This window comes from Nycticebus coucang, chromosome 21, assembly GCF_027406575.1.
Source record: "Nycticebus coucang isolate mNycCou1 chromosome 21, mNycCou1.pri, whole genome shotgun sequence".
In the NCBI taxonomy this organism is placed as follows: Eukaryota; Metazoa; Chordata; class Mammalia; order Primates; family Lorisidae; genus Nycticebus; species Nycticebus coucang.
This window is the reverse complement of record NC_069800.1, coordinates 51498542-51516004: the sequence shown is the minus strand read 5'-3', so window position 1 is coordinate 51516004 and position 17463 is coordinate 51498542. Positions and strand designations below refer to the sequence as shown.

Below are 17463 nucleotides of genomic sequence, written 5' to 3'. Positions count from 1 at the left end.
CCTTAACATTCTGGCCCTGCTGGCAACCTGAGTTTTTCCTCCTTGAGGGGCAGCTCTGTAACCCACTATGCCCACACTCATTCCTGTGGAACAGTGATTTTCAACCAGTGTGCCACAGCTCACTTGTGTGCTATGAGAGGATCTTAGCTGTGCTGCAAAAATTGTTACAGATCATTAAATTATTTGTGAAAGAAATTCAAAGCACAATAAGTATATTCTTTTTTTACTCTTTTTTTGATCAACATAATTTAAGTGTGCCATGAAAGTTTAACTGTAGGTTCAAGGATGCCATGAGATAAAACTGCTATATATAAATAAGTACTCAACAAACATTTTTTAAAATAAATATCAACTTAACCATTATACAGTGACAACCCTGTATTACCTCTTTCCCAGGACTTTTCCAGAAGACAAACTGACTCTGATGGCCCTCTTTTTCCACACAATGTTTAGTCCAGCACTGCCCCGTAAAAATTTCTGTGATTATGGAAATGTTCTATATATGTGCTATCCACAATAGTAGCCACATGTGACTACCGAGCACTTTGTAACTAGCATGATTTAAAAAGTGAATTTTTAAATTTATTTCATTTAAATTTAAATAGACCCCTACTCCTTCTAATATGAGAGGACATAGTAAGAAGGTGCCATCTATGAACTATAGCCAGACCCCATTAGGTCTTGGGCAGGCAAAGAGGACCTACCTCCTGCCATTGAAGACCTCACATTGGTCAAGAAAAACTATGAGCTGTCAATCACAGAGTGATAAATGCTAAGTTAGGAACAAACTTAGAGACCAATAGGGAGTTGGGGCCGGAGTTGCACTGAGGCAGGGCAGAAGTAGGAAAGTCAGAAAAGATGATGTTAGAGTTGAATATTAAGTTGATTCAGAATTACGTAAGAAAAAAAATGTTTGGAAACTGGGCAGCACCTGTGGCTCAAGGAGTAGGGCGCCGGTCCCATATGCCGTAGGTGGCAGGTTCAAACCCAGCCCCGGCCAAAAACCACAAAAAAAAAAAAAAATGTTTGGAAACGAATTGCAGGAGAAGAGGATCTATAAACAAAGACTAGGAGGCAAAGACTGGAGTCTGCAGGTAGTACTCCAGGTTTTAACAGTACTGAGTGGGAGGGTGAACATTAGATGAGATTGGAGAGAAACTGAAGTCACCCTTGGTGGAAGATCATCCCTCAATCCATGTGCACATTCATTTATTAAGTCAGTGTGGAGTACTACAGCCTTTGCTTTCCGTCTGTCTGAACAGGATTCCCTAAATATTCTCCGGCCTCAGCCCAATTATGACTCCTCGCAAAGGCTTTCCCAAGCCTCCTTATCTAAAACAGCCCCCACCTAGTCATTTTCTATTGCGTTACCCTGTTTTGTTTTCCTCACGGGACTAATCACGTGAAATTGTCTTCATTTGCTCAGGATTTCATTTCACTCTAGACTAGAACGTAAGCTCTACGAGAGCAGGGACCTCGACCCCACAGTGGGGCGCTAGCGCTGTTCTCACTCTTCCCGGGCGCGAGGAAGGCGTAATTTCCAAACTGAGCACGCGCAGACGGCCGGGTGCCGCAGGGCTCCCGACCGCGCAGGCCCCGCCCCGCCCCGCCCCGCCCCCTTGCCGTCGGGTTAGTAGGCGGAGCTGAGTACTCGCTGCCAGCGCTTCCGTACTGACGCTGTTCCGCACGACTCCGGAGGGTTAACGGAGGCCGCCCCCACTCGCAGGCCCTACCCGGCGATGGCCCCCAAACTCCCAGACAATGTGGAGGCGCTCCGTGTCGCCGGCAACGAGAGCTTCCGCAACGGCCAGTACGCCGAGGCCTCTGCTATCTACGGGCGCGCGCTGCGGATGCTGCAGGCGCGAGGTACGACCCCGCCCCCCCCATTTCTACACCAGTCCCGCTTCCTCCAATGCCCGGCCAGTATCACCCAGGCCTCGGCCTCGCTCTATCCCTGTTTTCCTGGGCTTCCTGTCTTTTTTTTTTTTTTTTTTTTTTTTTGGTTTTTTTTTTTTTTTGGCCGGGGCTGGGTTTGAACCCGCCACCTCCGGCATATGGGACCAGCGCCCTACTCCTTGAGCCACAGGCGCCGCCCTGGGCTTCCTGTCTTCGCCGCCTACCGACCGAAACACTAGGCCCACCCACCACCCTTCCCGCTCCCCTCACCCCCAACTCCGGCATCCTACCAGATAGTTCCGTGGCCCTTTCTTTCCACTTGCTTTTTAACTACCCTATTGGCCTCTATCCTTAATTATTCAGGCCTCTATTCTGATACCTGAGTCAATCCTCCTAATCCCCTAGCTATTCTTTTTTTCAATTAAATTAACATTTGTTGAGTACTAGTTATATACTGCCAGTATAACTGGACAGGTCTTTCTCTCAAAGGTCGCACATTTTTGTTGGGCAAAAGGGGAGGGTGTGAATCCCAAGCTAATAAGTAAACAAGACCTGTGAGATAATTAGTGCTATAAAGAAAACAGATAAATGATGTGACAGAGTTGACAGCGGAGCCCTTTTAGAGTGGGATGTCAAGGACAGCTTCTCTGAAGAAAGAAGCAATGTTTGAGTTAATACCTGACTTATGAGAAGAAACCAAGCACACACAGTTTTGGATCTCAGCGTTCCCGGTGGAGGGAACAGCAATCAGAAAGCTCCCCCGGCAGAATAAGCGTGGTGTACTCCAGCAGTCCAAACACAGCGAGCTAGCGGAGGGAATAGTAAGACATGAGATCAGTTGGGTAGGCAGACCCTTACTGTGTACGTATTTTAAACCCTGCTAAGCAGTTTGGGTTTTATGCCTGGATAGGAAGCTACTGAAGAGTGTTAAAAACAGAGGGGTAGTGTGTATTCTTAACATTTTTAGTCTCCAAGTCACTTCAGCCCACCCCAGAACTTTAAGGTAAACTAAGCCTCCGGTGTCTTATTCAAGAGCCCCGTTAGATACAGTGTTGACTTTTGGGAGGAACCTTGGATCCCATTTTCTGTGATTGTTCAGCACCTATTTCCTTTTGTCTTTCTCTCTCTTTTTTTTTTTTTTTTTTAGCATTAGGGAGATCTTACCATGAAGACTGCAAAACCTGCTAGACCAATTCTAAAAGAACTATAACACTTTTTATCCCCTTTTTCATTTTCTTGGCTATCATTTGTTGAGTGCTTCACTTTGTGCCCAACATTCTAGACTATCTATCTTCGTTATAACCCTATGGATAAGACACTTAAGAGATGAAGAGTCCAGAAGAGTTAAATTGGCCACCTCAGGGTTACACAATGAAGATGTATCTGCCTTTTTCCTTCATTTCACCCTAGCTGGCCTGGAGAAGCTTGTGCTTTTGTATGGTTCCGTTCTCAGTCCCTATAAGAAACCAAAAGTTTGGTTCAGCTGCTGCTACTATTTTTCTAGGTAGTTGGTGGGCAAGTCTCTTCGTTTTGCTGATCAGTTTTCTTGATCTTGAAGGGAGCAAGGGAGCAACCTAACACAGTGAACCCTACTAACAAGTTGGTCAAATGATATTCTCACACGGTGGGTGAACACCTGTGATCAGAGGGGTTGATTGACTTGTTCAGGATCACAGGCTGGATTGATGCCTTTGCCACCACACTGCTGTTCTGAGTAACCATGCTATGTTCTTGTGGTTTAAGGTAGATTACAGGTTTTGAGTACTTGTACTTTTTTAGAGCAAGAATGTATTTTACTTGTCTTTGTACTTTCTGTCTTAGGGCTTGGCAAAATAAGGGGGGGGAAGAAAAACTTGTTATTGTTGGTTATTGAATTGTTATTGTTGAATGAAAGATTTCAGGTATCAACATGGTAACATATTAGTGAAAAAAGCAAGTTACAGAAGGACAGCTAACATGATACCACTTAGGAAATGCCTTTTTTTTTTTTTTTTTTTTTTGAGACAAGAGTCTCACTCTTGTCCAGGCTAGAGTGCCATGGTGTCATCCTAGTTCACAGACTCCTGGGCTCAAGCAGTCCTTCTGCCTCTGCCTCTTAGTAGCTGCTGGGACTACAGATGCCTGCCACGATGCCTAGGTAATGTTTTTATTTTTATTGTTAACTTCTTTTTTTTTTTTTTTTTGAGACAGAGTCTCTCACTTTGTTGCTCTCGGTAGAGTGCTGTAGCATCACAGCTCACAGCAACCTCCCGCTCTTGGGCTTAGGCGATTCTCTTGCCTCAGCTTCCTGAGTAGCTGGGACTACAGGTGCCCACCACAACACCTGGCTATTTTTTTGTTATAGTTTGGCTGGGGCCAGGTTTGAACCCGCCACCCTCTGTATATGGGGCCAGTTCCCTACTCACTGAGCCACAAGTGCTGCCAAATGTTTTTATTTTTTGTAGAGACACTCTTGTTCAGGCTGTCTCAAACTCCTGCCTAGGCCTCCCAGAGTGCTAGGATTACAGGCGTGAGGCATAGTGCCCAGTCTAGGAAATGCTCTAATAGACCTAAAATGATTCTTTGTGTTACCTGTGAATAAATATGTATGTATATATAATAAAGGTAGATGAACATGCTTGAGAATGTTACACACCAACTTCAGGATTTTGCTGGCCTCTGGGGGCTCCGAGCAAAGAGCACAGGGTAAAGGATAAGGATAAGTGGAACTTTGGCCATATCAAGAAGTTGGAAACTAATATAGTAAGATATGCTAAGTCTTGTGTGCATACTGAGATGTGGTTTTCTATATGCTTCCAAGAGCTTGTTTTCAATTCTTTCTTTAAAAAGTCCCATGCTACTGGGTATGAAATGCTTGAAAATTATTTTTTAAAATGATTTTTTTTTTTTTTTTAGAGATAGAGTCTCACTTTATCGCCCTCCGTAGAGTGCTGTGGCGTCACACAGCTCACAGCAACCTCCAGCTTCTGGGCTTAGGCGATCCTCTTGCCTCAGCCTCCAAAGTAGCTGGGACTACAGGCGCCCGCCACAACGCCCGGCTATTTTATATTGCAGTTTGGCCAGGGCTGGGTTTGAACCCACCACCCTTGGTATATGGGGCCAGCGCCCTACTCACTGAGCCACAGGCGCCACCCTTAAAAATGATCTTTATGGTCACAGTGAAGGATCTGAGTGTCTGTGATTCCTAAAAGTGAAGACTACCTTTAGAGAAATGTTTATTAATTCTCCTCCCTTGGGTAGCTTGAGTACTTCCTCTGATTAATTTTGCCTTAGTCCTGTCAGACCCAGCTCAGTTATCACTTGCCTGGCAAAAGCCTCTGACTTGACTAGGTAGAACTACTCGCTGTTTCTCGTGTCCCTGCAATTCTTGGCGGGTCCGTTTATCGTGACATTTATTACATTGCCTTTTTTTTAGGGGGGGGGTGTTACATGCTTTTTGTAATAAAATAAACACACACATACAGAGATACCCAAGTGATTACAGCATGATTTTGTTGAGGCAGGAGCCAGCTATTTCATATTTATCTTTTCCATGGTACCAAGTTCATTTCTAGAATGAGTGAACAAAGAAATGTAGGGTTCCCTGTGAAGGGCAGAAATCTTCACGTCCTCACTCTCATGTGAGAATGACAAATATGCCGGCCCAGCAGACCGTCAAGCCTGATGAGGTTACAGTCATCCCTACTGCCTTTCCCCAAAGCCCAGAGAGCTCCAGGTGTAAAGTGTTTCTCAGCATCCTGAGGCATCTGTTTCCCAGCCCGATGATCTTCTTGCTCTTTTTGCCTCCACCTGGGCAGGTTCTTCACACCCAGAAGAGGAAAGTGTTCTCTATTCCAACCGAGCAGCATGCCACTTGAAGGATGGGAACTGCAGAGACTGCATCAAAGATTGCACTTCGTAAGTGGCCAAGGGTAACTTTGGGATGCCTGAAGATCTTGGAAGTGGAGGCTAGGTTTGTCTGGGTTATTCTTTGGAAGGAATTCTATCATCTCTTACTGAATATCACTAGGTCACTGACAGTAAAAGGCTCTATGTGGTCTTTGTGGCCTCTGTGTCTTTGGGGACTTGTCTTTGCTGCTGCATAAGTAGTAGTGTGGACAGGTCGAGGTAGGCCGTAAAGGCTTTGTGAGATTTGGAACCTAGGGATAAGGGAGAGTTGCAAACCAGTGACTAGCTTACCTAGGTGTTTTTTCTAGGATGGATGTGTGTGAGGGGAAAGAAGGAGAAAAGAGAAAATTGCATTTATCAATGACCAGTTGTAGAGGACAGTGAACAATTTTTCAGACTTCTTTCTTCAAGTCAGTCTAATACTGTCTAGTTTTATTATCACTAAACTAGAACATGCCCTAATATGTTTCCAGATCTGATATTCTGTGACATTGCTTTGGGTGCATGCTTTGGTGATAGACAGGAGAGGAGGGATGTGAGCATGCTCATGGAGCCTGTGCTAAATTAACTTGTACCAGATTCACCTGGGTCATATGGTTAAGCAATAGAAGTGGAATTCAAATGCTACCCCATCTGATTCCAAAGCCTGTTGTTATTCCCACTGGGCCACAACTTATAGGTACATAGTAACATGAAAACCATGAGACATTTAGCCTTGGTTTTCGGGAGACTGAAACTGAAAAATTGATGCCTGTGTATGTAAGTTTCATTTTATTAGTGGTTCTCTGCTCTCTTTTTCCTCTTCATTTCAGTTTAAGTTGAAAAGTCTCTGTTGTGAGGTTTGGCATTTTTAGCAATGTCTGTCAACCAGAAATTGGCCGCCTATACACTGAGGGCTGCAGAAGACCTGGCCTGGGAGAAATTGCACCCAAAGCCTGGTGGCTCAGCAGCCAGATGACATTTTTTGCCTCCTGTTCTAGAGCACTGGCCTTGGTTCCCTTTGGCATGAAGCCCCTGCTGCGGCGAGCATCTGCCTATGAGGCTCTGGAGAAGTATCACCTAGCCTACGTTGACTATAAGACTATACTGCAGATTGATGACAATGTGACATCAGCCCAGGAAGGTATCAACAGGTGAGCTCATTTCACTGCAGGCAGTCTCCATGGAAACCCCCTGTCCACCTGAATTGGTTTTGGACCATTGCTTTGGTTGTTTCCTGTGGGAATCCCTTTAGCTAGACTTGGAAATCTCCTAATGAGCCTATGGGAGAAATTACAGAAAGAGAATCTTTTGTTGTATTTAGCAGGTATTTAAGAAGTCAGAATTACTGAGAGAGATTGATTCTACCTAGATGCGCAAATTTCATTCACACAGAAATATTTATTTTGCTCACCCTTGGTGCAAATTTAATGACCCTTCCGCAGGCCAGGCATGGTGGCTCATGCCTATAATCCTAGCACTCTGGGAGGCTAAGGCAGGTAGATCACTTGAGCTCAGGAGTTTGAGACCAGCCTGAGCAAGAGCGAGACCCCACCTCTACTAAAAATAGAAAACTAACTGGGTGTTTTGGTGCACACCTCTAGTCCTAGCTACTCAGGAGGCTGAGGCAAGAGGAATGCTCAAGCCCAAGAGTTTGAGGTGGTTGTGAGCTATGATACCACGGCATTTTACCAGAGCAACAGAGCAAGACTCTATCTCAAAAAAAGTGTGTGTGTGTGTGGGGGGAACCATAAGCAGTAGATCACTACTTTAAATGTAACTTAGTGTGACCAAGCTCAAGGGGAGGAGAGTCACAGTGGCTGAGCTGAAAAGGCATTTGGGAGGCAGACTTCTGTTCTTTGTTGCAGCATGTTGGAAGATATAAAGAGGTAGTTCAGACCGGGGAAGAAGACAATAACTCTGGCTCTTCTGAAGGGGCCTGTTTCCCTTGGCTGTGTGAAAGAAGGAATGTCTTCTTTTTTTTTTTTTTGGTTTTTGGCCGGGGCTGGGTTTGAACTCGCCACCTCCGGCATATGGGACCGGCATCCTACTCCTTGAGCCACAGGTGCCGCCCCCAGGAATATCTTCTTGACCCAGCTGGAAATCTTGTAATTCTCGCTTCCTTTCCAGAATGACCAGAGTTCTTATGGACTCACTTGGGCCTGAGTGGCGCCTGAAGCTGCCCTCTATCCCATTGGTGCCTCTTTCAGCTCAGAAGAGGTGGAATTCCTCACCTTCTGAAAACCGCAAAGAGATAGATGAAAGCATATCCAAAGAAACTGCGAGTACAAAGAGCAGAGGTAAGCCGTGACTTTCTGGCCAGAGAGTCTTACAATCTCCTTCTTTAGAATAATCTTGTAGAAATTGGCCTATTTAGCTGAGTTATAAAAATAATTTTGGGAAGAAAGTAAAAAAACAAAAGAAAATGAAGACATTTTAACCTGTTAGAGATTGTCTCTTTGGCTGTACAGTGAGGGTAGTGATAAAACCTACCTCATAGCTGTAAGGACTAAATGATATCAGGCACAAACCTCCCAGCCTGGTGCATAAGCATACAGCAGGGGTCCTCAAACTTTTTAAACGGGGCCAGTTCACTGTCCCTCAGACGGTTGGAGGGCCGGACTATAGTTTAAAAAAAAAACTATGAACAAATTCCTATGCACACTGCACATATCTTATTCTGAAGTAAAAAAACACAACAGGGACAAATACAATCACACCACCACATGTAGCCTGCGGGCCGTAGTTTGAGGACCCCTGACATACAGTATGAGTTCTTTCTCTTTCCTGTGGGAGCATATGGGATGTATAACTTTGGATGTTTTGGTTGCAAGAACAAAAGAACTCAATGTGGTAAAAATAGTATAGGAAATTAATTTATTGGCTTATATAAGTAGAAAGTCCAGAGAGTTCAGGCAGGTTTTGCTCCAGCAGCTCACTACACTAACAGACTGACTCCTTTTCTCTGTACTTCTGTCAGCTCTCTTCTCTGTTTTGTGTCAGCTTTGTCTCTGGGGAAGGCTTCCTCCTTGCAGTAAAATACCTGGAACAGTTCCTGGCCTCACATACATACACCATGCTGCATGACCCAGAGAAAAAAAGAAAGTTTTTTTCTGATAGCTTACTAGGAAAAGAGGATATCCCGCCCCCCAAACTCCTAGCTCATAGACTTCCCTGAACTAGTGCATGTGACCAGGGAGTGAGCTTCTGTGATTAGCTCAGCCCTCAGCTTCCCCTTGCTCCATGACTGGAGGGTAATGTAATGCTCATCTAGAAGTACATGCACTGTAGAGTCCCTGTATGAATACAGAAGGGAGATCCAAGCTGGGTGGCCAAAAACAGGAGACTGCCGAGCTCAGTTGTGTAAAATGAAGAAGCCACTTACTAGGCAGGGCCTCACCAAGAAGCTCTTTTCATGTTCCAGGGAAATTGTCCCAGCCCAGTGAGCTGGGGATTGAGGCTAAGAGAAGTACAGAGGGGTCAAGGTTGGACCCCTGCTGTGTGTTAGTGACCTTTAAGTGTTAGGGAAGGGTGGGAGTCCTGTCTGGTCCCTCGGAGCTTTCACGCTAGTTGGTGGGAGCCTGGTATGTGTTTCCCACTCTTCCCTAGAATGAAACTGTGGAGTGCTAATGAACTAGACTTCTTCAGTGCACAGGCTCTTGATTTTGTTCTTTTGGAGTCACTGAGTCATATGGGTTCCAGGCCGTTATGCTAAGCAGTGTGATATAGACAGGATAGGGGCAGTTTAAGCTCTTGGTCTATTGAGTAACTGATACACATAAGCAGAGTATCTTAAAATGTGAGGAGGAGGAACGTGTGTTTTTTAGTCTTTAGGGTTTGGGAGTTCAAAATAGGAACGGACTTAAATGCTTGGGGAATCAGGGAAAGGCTTTTGGAGGAGGTGATGCTTGAGCTGGGCTTTCTAGAAAGAGGCCATCAGGTAGGAACAGAAAAGGGAGGAGAATTCTTGGCAGAGACAGTGGAGAGAGTCAGAGAATGAAAGTGCACGGAGAACAGTGGGAGTGTGACTAGTGAGCAGTGTGTTGCAGGGCCCAGGTGAAGCTGAGGCTGTGCATAGACTATAGCCCACTGATCTATTTCTAAAATGAGAAACTAGAAGGTTTGTACAGGAATGCTCAGAGCAAAATGTGTATTAGTGAAAAAACAAAACTAGAAATAACCCAGATCCCTGTAAATAGGGATTCAATTATGGTATTACCGCAATGACGTTGAATTAACTACAGGTATATGCATCAACACAGATAAGTCTCAGGAAGATAATGTTGGGCCATAAAAGAATACAGACTTATTTATTCTTCAATATTAAGTTCAAAAACAAATTATATAACAAGTGGTTTAAAAGTACTATTGTATATAAATTTTTTTTAAAAACAAGGGAAAGCATAGAATTAGGGATAATAGTTTCCTTGAGGGGCGGATTAAATTGAAGATAGGCCCCCAGGACTTCTAAGGTCCTAGTAATGTTCTGTTCTTAAGCTGAGAGATGAGTTCAGGGTGTTAGTTTTATTCCTATAACCCTGTCCTGGTCATAAATATTTAGTATTTTATAAAAATAGTTTTTAAAATCACATTAATGTACACAGCTATGATTTAATTAAAAAAAATAGTTTTTAAAAATTAAAAAAGCAAGTGATAGGGAACCAGGGCTAGAACATTTAATTGGAGCCAAGCAGCGAAGGGCCTGGAAGCCAGGTCAAGCAGCTTGAATTTCACCTTGTTCTCTTCTCTCTCTCCCTGAAGGCTGTAGCAGAGCTGCATGTGTTAAGTGAGGAAGGATACTCACAAACTCAGTCCATAACGGAATTGAGAAACAGTAGGCTCTACTGCCTCTTTCTGAAAGTCCAGAAGCCATGCCCTTTCTTTACCAGATTCTTATTTATTAATATTTATTTACTTATTCTCCTACTTTATGTTTATAGACTGTTCTGTACTTTCTCGTGTATTCTCAGATTTGACCCTGAAAATAGCCACATGTGGAATGAGTATTCCCCCATTGTGTTGGTGAGGAATTTGAGGTCCAAAAGTTAGGTCCATCACACAAAATCTTCCACCTACCAGGTGGCAGTGACAAGGCTAGAACCTGGATTGCTTTTTATCATATATATGTGCTATTACAAAGGTGAATAAATGCATTTATATCAGGAGTTCCCAACCTCTTCTGAATGAAAAACTGTTTAATTTTCCAGAAGCTATTAATTAATTAGGAGTAATCATCAATCAGGAAGAATAATTTACAGCAGTGTATGAGATCTCTGCAGGGGTGAGAATCATAGACAACTTGGGAGAGACAATTCTGAAGAGATCTCACTGATCTCAGTTCAGAGATGATTCTGAAGAGATCTCATTGCTCGATGGTTTTTTCCTCCTCTGAATTTGTATCTAGTGTCTTCTGCAGGGGATGCGGAGAGAGCCAGAGTTCTGAAGGAAGAAGGCAATGAGCTTGTAAAGAAGGGAAACCATAAGAAAGCTATTGAGAAGTACAGTGAAAGCCTCTTGTTTAGTAACCTGGAATCTGCCACGTACAGCAACAGGTATCTCCTTCACAGCAGCTGGCTTAGGGGATTTCAGGACTTTGGAGGTTGTATTCCATAGTCTTCTCTCAGACTGTGGGCTCTTGATTGCTAGCATTTAGTCATTGTATTACAGCTCACAGCATGCACAGTGTGAACTAGGTGTGGCCAGTGGCATTCACTTTCTTGAAGTATAGAACTGAGGCAGCCTAAGGGTCGCCTGGGCTTTGTTAGCCCCTCTCCCCAGAATTTCCTAAGTGTACCATATAAGTAAGAGCAATGTGCTTACTATGCAAACACAAGTCTATTGGTCTCTTTACCCCTACCCTGCTCCCCACCCTGTGGTTTCTTTGGGACCCTCCTGTTAGAAGTTTTGGTCCCATTTCTAAGTACATTGGCCCAAAAGCCATGGTACGGAATACCTATGGCAGGCATCCTCAAACTTTTTAAACAGGGGGCCAATTCACTGTCCCTCAGACTGTTGGAGGGCCTGACTATAGTTAAAAAAAAACAAACTATGAACAAACTCATATGCACACTGCACATATCTTATTTTGAAGTAAAAAACGAAATGGGAACAAATGCAATTCATACTGCTTCATGTGGCCTGCGGGCCGCAGTTTGAGGATGCCTGACCTATGGTCTGACCTGGGAGCAGGAAGGAGTGATATAGTCTAGCCTGAGGGGTTAGACTTGTGGACCTGTAGAAAGCCTTACATTAAGAGCTGCTGTCAGTGACCAATGACAGGGAGAGCCTGGGGACCATGCCTTACTTTGTGACAATCACTGCTCGGCACCAATATTCAGAAATATAGGTGGTAGGTAGTCTTACAGAGTTGAGAAAATCAGGGCTCAGAGAAGTAGGGACTTTGCCTGACCTTACCCAACTGATTGTGACACCACAATTGGAAACTGGCTCCAAGAAGATCTTCCTGTAAATTTTACTCTCAGAAACATGAGACCATTCAGCAAAAGACTGTATCTGATCCAGACATTGATTATAAAACATTTATTGTAAAATGTCTGTTTCTCCTTCCCTATCAACATATACATACCACTCTCTATTTCAGAAATCTTGGGTCTAGGCTGGCACAGTGGCTCACATTTGGGATGCTGAGGTAAGAGGGATCACTTCAGGCCAGGAGTTCAGGATGAGCCTGAGCAAGAGCAAGACCCCATCTCTACAAAAAGAGAAAAATGAGGCTCAGCACCTGTGGCTCAAGTGGCTAAGGCGCCAGCCACATACACCTGAGCTGGCAAGTTTGAATCCAGCCCAGGCCTACCAAACAATGACAGCTGTACCCAAAAACTAGCCAGGCGTTGTGATGGATGCCTGTAGTCCCAGCTACTTGGGAGGTGGAAGCAAGAGAATCTCTTGAGCCCAGGAGTTGGAGGTTGCTATGAGCTGTGATGCCATAGCACTCTACCCAGGGTGACAGCTTGAGGCTCTGTCTCAAAAACAAACAAACAAAAAAAAAGAAAAATGAGCCAAGCATAGTGGCCTATAGTCCCAGCTACTCAGCAGACTGAGGCAGGAGGATCACTTGACCCCAGAAATTTGAGGTTGTAGTGAGCCGTGATGATGCCACTGCACTCTAGCCCAGGCAATGGAAAGAGACCCTGTCTCTGAATGAATGAATGAATGACATGGGTCTAATATAGGTAGACTGTTTCTTATTCCAAAATTTTGGCATAAAATGTGTTTTAGGTTTTTAGAAGGTAGTATGGTCCACATACTGAGTTACATAACACTGTAGCAGGGTCTGGGACAGCTTGCTGAAATAAACTATTAGTATTTCTGCAAGTGAAACATGATGGAAAATGCCATGTTCACATGGGGTGGCATAAAGGTACAAAGTAGCTTTATCTCAGCTCATGTCAGGTTTTACCAAATGAATTAAAAGAACTTGGGAGTCTTAAAAGTTGGGTTTTGGAATTTTCACCTGTGATTTTATTGCAGATTGTACCAAGAGGGCCTCAGTCCGCTAGGCTCACTTGGAAAAGAAGCCCACAGCCTTTATTTTCCATGTTTGGGTGGCACTGTCTTCTAACCCTCTTTTGCCTTGTTTATTAACTTACGCTGCTAAACACCTGCATTAACTTATTTTTCTGGATTTTTACCAAATCCAGAACTATGTTTTATTTTGCTTAAGTACAGTTCTTCATGCATATGTCTCTGTGCCACACTGTCACATCATGTCCCTTCCTCTGTCCTCAGTTGATCAGAGCAATAACAGAGCCTGCCTAAATTCAAAGGAAGAAGACATAGATCCTCTCAGCCCCTCAATTGGAAGAGTGCCAAATAATTTGTGCCTGTCTTTAAATTGCTATAAGAAGATTTTTCTCTAAGTTATAATACTATGCAATCATAAAGATTTAGTAGAATTTTAAAATTCATGATAGAGATGCCAAAGTTTGTCAGGAAAAAAGAACAATAGCAAAGGAGAATTTAGTGTATGATAAGTATGGGGAAAAAAGGGATTATTTGATAAATGATGTCAGATTGGCTAGGTCAGAATGAAAAATAAATCTGAATTTTTAGCTCAGTTCTTAAAAAGTGGACTATAGTTTTATAGCAAACAATGAAACCACAAGTTCTAGGATACCTTGTAGATTAATTATCTTGCAAAGGGGAAAGTATTATGTGGAAAAAAGTAATTCACAAAAGCCATTAAAGGAAAAGTGGAAATTTGATTCTATAGATTTAAAAAATCTTATGTAAAGATGTTCAGCTTACCCATATTTAAAGCAACTAAATTAAAACGAGATTCCATATTGGTAGAAATTAAAGCTTGTGACCCAAGTTGATACAGTTGTAGGAAAACAGGCTCTGTTTTTGTTTGGATTTTGGTTGGGGGTGGGGGGTGGTTTTGGTTTGTTTTGGAGACAGTCCCTTTTTTTTTTTTTGCTGTTTTTGGCTGGGGCTGGGTTTGAACCTGCCACCTCCAGTATATGGGGCCGGCACCCTACTCCTTTGAGCCACAGGTGCCGCCCTGAGACAGAGTCTTACTTTTTCACCCAAGTAGAGTACAGCGATGTCATTCTGGGCTTAAGTGATCCTGCCTCAGCCTCCCAAGTAGCTGAGACTACAGGTGCACATCATGTTGCCTGGCTAAATTTTCTATTTTTAGTTCGGACAGGGTCTCACTCTTGCTTAGAGTGGTCTCAAACTCCTGAACTCAAGCACTCCTACTGCCTCGGCCTCCCAGAGTGCTAGGATTACAGATGTGATCTACCATGCCAACCAATAACTATTTTTTAGAGTGCAATTATTTTGGAGTGTGTTTGGGTAAATAGTCAAAATTTTAAATGCATATGTCTTTTAACCCAGCAGTCACTTACACAAGGACATTCATGCAGCGTCATTTATTTACAAACTAGAAACAATGAAAAATACCCCCTAAAAGGAAATTAGTAAAATAAATCATGACACATCCAACTTAGTGAATACCCCGCACCCACTGAGAATGTTGAAGTGGAATAGATGAACTTATGTAATGAGCTCCCAGACATCTGACTTGTTTTGATTTTAGTGACTGTCTTTGGAGAGAATGACTAGACTTGAATGAGAAGATACACCCACACGTGCTTTTTCCTCCCACAGATGCAGAATATTTTGTAGTATGGATGTACATGACTATTTTTTCAACATTTTATTATGAAATTTTTCAAAGTAAAGTTGGAAAGAACTGTACATTGGATACCTATGTATTAATACCTAGCTTCATAAATTCTACAGTTATTAATATTTTGGTATACAGAACTTCCATAGTTAACCACCTCCTTTAGTTGACGTAATTTTCAAAGGATATGCACCACATGTGCTCAGTTCCTTATGTTGATCACCTCCATATGTTGGCCAGTTTGTTACAGTCCCTTGGATGGTCAATTTACAGAGGTTCTACAGTATTTATCACTATTTAGCCATCTGTTGATTGTCGGATTTCAAAGACAATTGCAAATATTTTTACGTTACCCCTAATCTATCATATTTGGTTTTTTTCTTTTTTTTTTTTTTTTGAGACTGGGTATTGCTTTGTTGCCCAGGATAGAGTGTAGTGATGTCATCATAGCCATATCTCACTACAACCTCATGTTCCTGGGCACAAGTGATCCCCCTGCCTCAGCCTCCCAAGTAGCGGGACTACAGGCGCCCACCACCATGCCGGGCTAATTTTAGAGATGGGGCCTCGCTCTTACTCAGGCTGGTCTTAAACTCTAAACCTCAAGGGATCCTCCTACAGCCTCCCAGAGTGCTGGGATTACAGGTCTGAGCCACTACATCTGGCCAGCATCATATCAGAGTTCAGTATTTTTTTTTTGAAGGAGTTAAGTTTTTAAATATGTCAAGGGGAAGACTTCAGGAAACCTTGGCTTGAAAGAGCACAATACAGAAGAATTAAGTAGAGTGATAGAACCAAATGAGGTCAGGATCTGGAGTCCTGTGAACCCCCTCACTTTGAACCCCATATCACCCCTCAGTATTGGCAAGTCCCTTTACCCCTCTGAGCCAGGGTTTTTCATCTCAAAAAGGGAGTAAGAGTATTATGAGGATCAAAGAAGATACAAAGTAACCAGCACAAAGTAGGTGTTTAGCGACCACTTCTCAGGCTACCTAGTGGCTCACAATTGACTAAAGCTTCCAAAATGGTCTCTCCTGATCAGAGCGCTCTGCTATTTGGTCCTGAAGCAGTACAAGGAAGCAGTGAAGGATTGCTCGGAAGCCCTCAAGCTGGACTCAAGGAACGTGAAGGCATTTTACAGGCGAGCTCAAGCCTACAAGGCACTCAAGGTAAAAAAAAATCCTGGCCAGATGTAGCAGGATAAGCCACAGAGATTTTTGCCAGCGGTGGTACTTCAGAATATAGTCAAGGCAAGGCGCTCTCTCCACTTTCTTTCTCTTCTTGGGGCCCCAGGGTAGTCCAGAGCAGGCCTACAGGCTGGGGTTTGAAAACACTTTGTTGCCTCAACAGCTGTCCCCCACCCCCACCCCCAGTGCAGGCACCTTCTCCACATTCTTCTCCTTTCTATTAGGACTATAAATCCAGCTTTGCAGACATCAGCAGCCTCCTACAAATTGAGCCCAAGAATGGCCCTGCACAGAAGTTGCGGCAGGAAGTGAAGCAGAACCTAAACTAAAAATCCAAAAGGGCAGCAGAAAACCTCTGCCTGACCTTACCCAGAGAAGCCAGGGGCTGCCGCCTCTGTGCCCACTCCTGAAACCCAGCATGCCCCGGAGTGAGCTCTGAAGCACCCTCCTGGCCTCTCGATTGCTTCCCTCCCTTTAAGAGGCTTTGCCTGTTCAAATTAAGCTCAATGTAGTCAAACACAGACGTTGTTTCATCAGAAAGGTCCCCACTAGAGCTGAAGCGTGAAGTTGAAGTCCTGCCCCTGGATCCCCTGTCTCAGACAGGTCCTTGTCACCAAGCTTTTGGCTTTGTGGCTGCCCCATTGTGCACCAGACTGAGTGCTGCCCTCATAGCTTCACCAGAGCCCACCTCACTGCAGTTAATTGAATATCTGAGTTCTTGGGTGGGCGTGGGGGTAAGCTAGAAAACCCTGACCCAAGGCAGCCTGTTGAGCTGGTTCTCCAGGGCTGCAATCTTCCCATGTGCAGCTGCTGTCCCTTCCCCGTCCTTGGCACAGTCTCCTGTGTCTGAGCCCCAGTGCCTTTTGTTCAGCCCCTCCTTTGTTGGGTAGGCAGAGCCCTGACCTTTGGCTGGCTCTGTCCTTGACTCTGTGCTGCTGCCTTCTGCATGGAGCTGCGTAAGGTGTTTGAAAAGCCCAGTGGTTGTGCCTGCTGGTCCTGGAGGTGGGATGGGGAGAGAGGCCCCCTTGAGGTCAGTGTCCTTCCTTTTTGGGCAGGACTTGCCTTTTTGCTCCAACAGTGGCCTTCTCTAGGCATCACAGTTCTTTGTAATATGTTGAAGTTAATTTGAACTGACTGATTTTGTGTGTTTAAGCTATTGCATTAAAAGGCTTTCTTCTACATAAACGTCTGTTGTACTTTCATTTGTACCTTTGCCCCGGTACTTCGTAGTAGTAATAATAAAAGTGTTGCATATTGAGCATTCATCCATTCGTTGAACAGATTTACTAAAATGTCTATGTAAAGCCAGACACTGAATAGTGCTAGAGAGACCACAGTGAGTAGACACAGGCCCTGCTC

The 17463-nt window shown here is 43.9% G+C and overlaps 2 protein-coding genes and 1 non-coding gene across 3 annotated transcripts in view; 1 reads left to right on the top strand and 2 right to left on the bottom strand.

Moving 5' to 3' along the window:
* Nucleotides 1–1608: 1608 nt before the first annotated feature.
* On the top strand, nucleotides 1609–17286 carry TOMM34 (translocase of outer mitochondrial membrane 34). The gene is made up of 7 exons (XM_053574687.1): nucleotides 1609–1866; nucleotides 5694–5793; nucleotides 6765–6917; nucleotides 7894–8063; nucleotides 11168–11315; nucleotides 15960–16086; nucleotides 16329–17286. Exons 1-7 carry the CDS (start codon nucleotides 1740–1742, stop codon nucleotides 16431–16433), a joined length of 930 nt encoding a protein of 309 aa, XP_053430662.1. The 5' UTR covers nucleotides 1609–1739; the 3' UTR covers nucleotides 16434–17286.
* On the bottom strand, nucleotides 3050–3111 carry LOC128574344 (U7 small nuclear RNA). Its single transcript, XR_008376718.1, has one exon. It is a non-coding gene; the product is annotated as a U7 small nuclear RNA (small nuclear RNA).
* PABPC1L (poly(A) binding protein cytoplasmic 1 like) overlaps nucleotides 11326–17463 on the bottom strand; it is a 32128-nt gene continuing 25990 nt past the window's right edge. The window contains exon 15 of the mRNA XM_053574684.1: nucleotides 11326–12475. The gene's annotated coding sequence lies outside the window, so the exon portion shown is untranslated. The remainder of the gene's footprint in view (nucleotides 12476–17463) is intronic.

Coding starts and splice junctions, on each gene's coding strand:
- TOMM34 (XM_053574687.1), top strand. CDS start 1,740: ATGGCCCCCAAACTCCCAGACAATGTGGAGGCGCTCCGTGTCGCCGGC. Junction 6,918..7,893: donor GCCCAGGAAGGTATCAACAG/GTGAGCTCATTT, acceptor CTTCCTTTCCAG/AATGACCAGAGTTCTTATGG. Junction 16,087..16,328: donor AAGCCTACAAGGCACTCAAG/GTAAAAAAAAAT, acceptor CCTTTCTATTAG/GACTATAAATCCAGCTTTGC.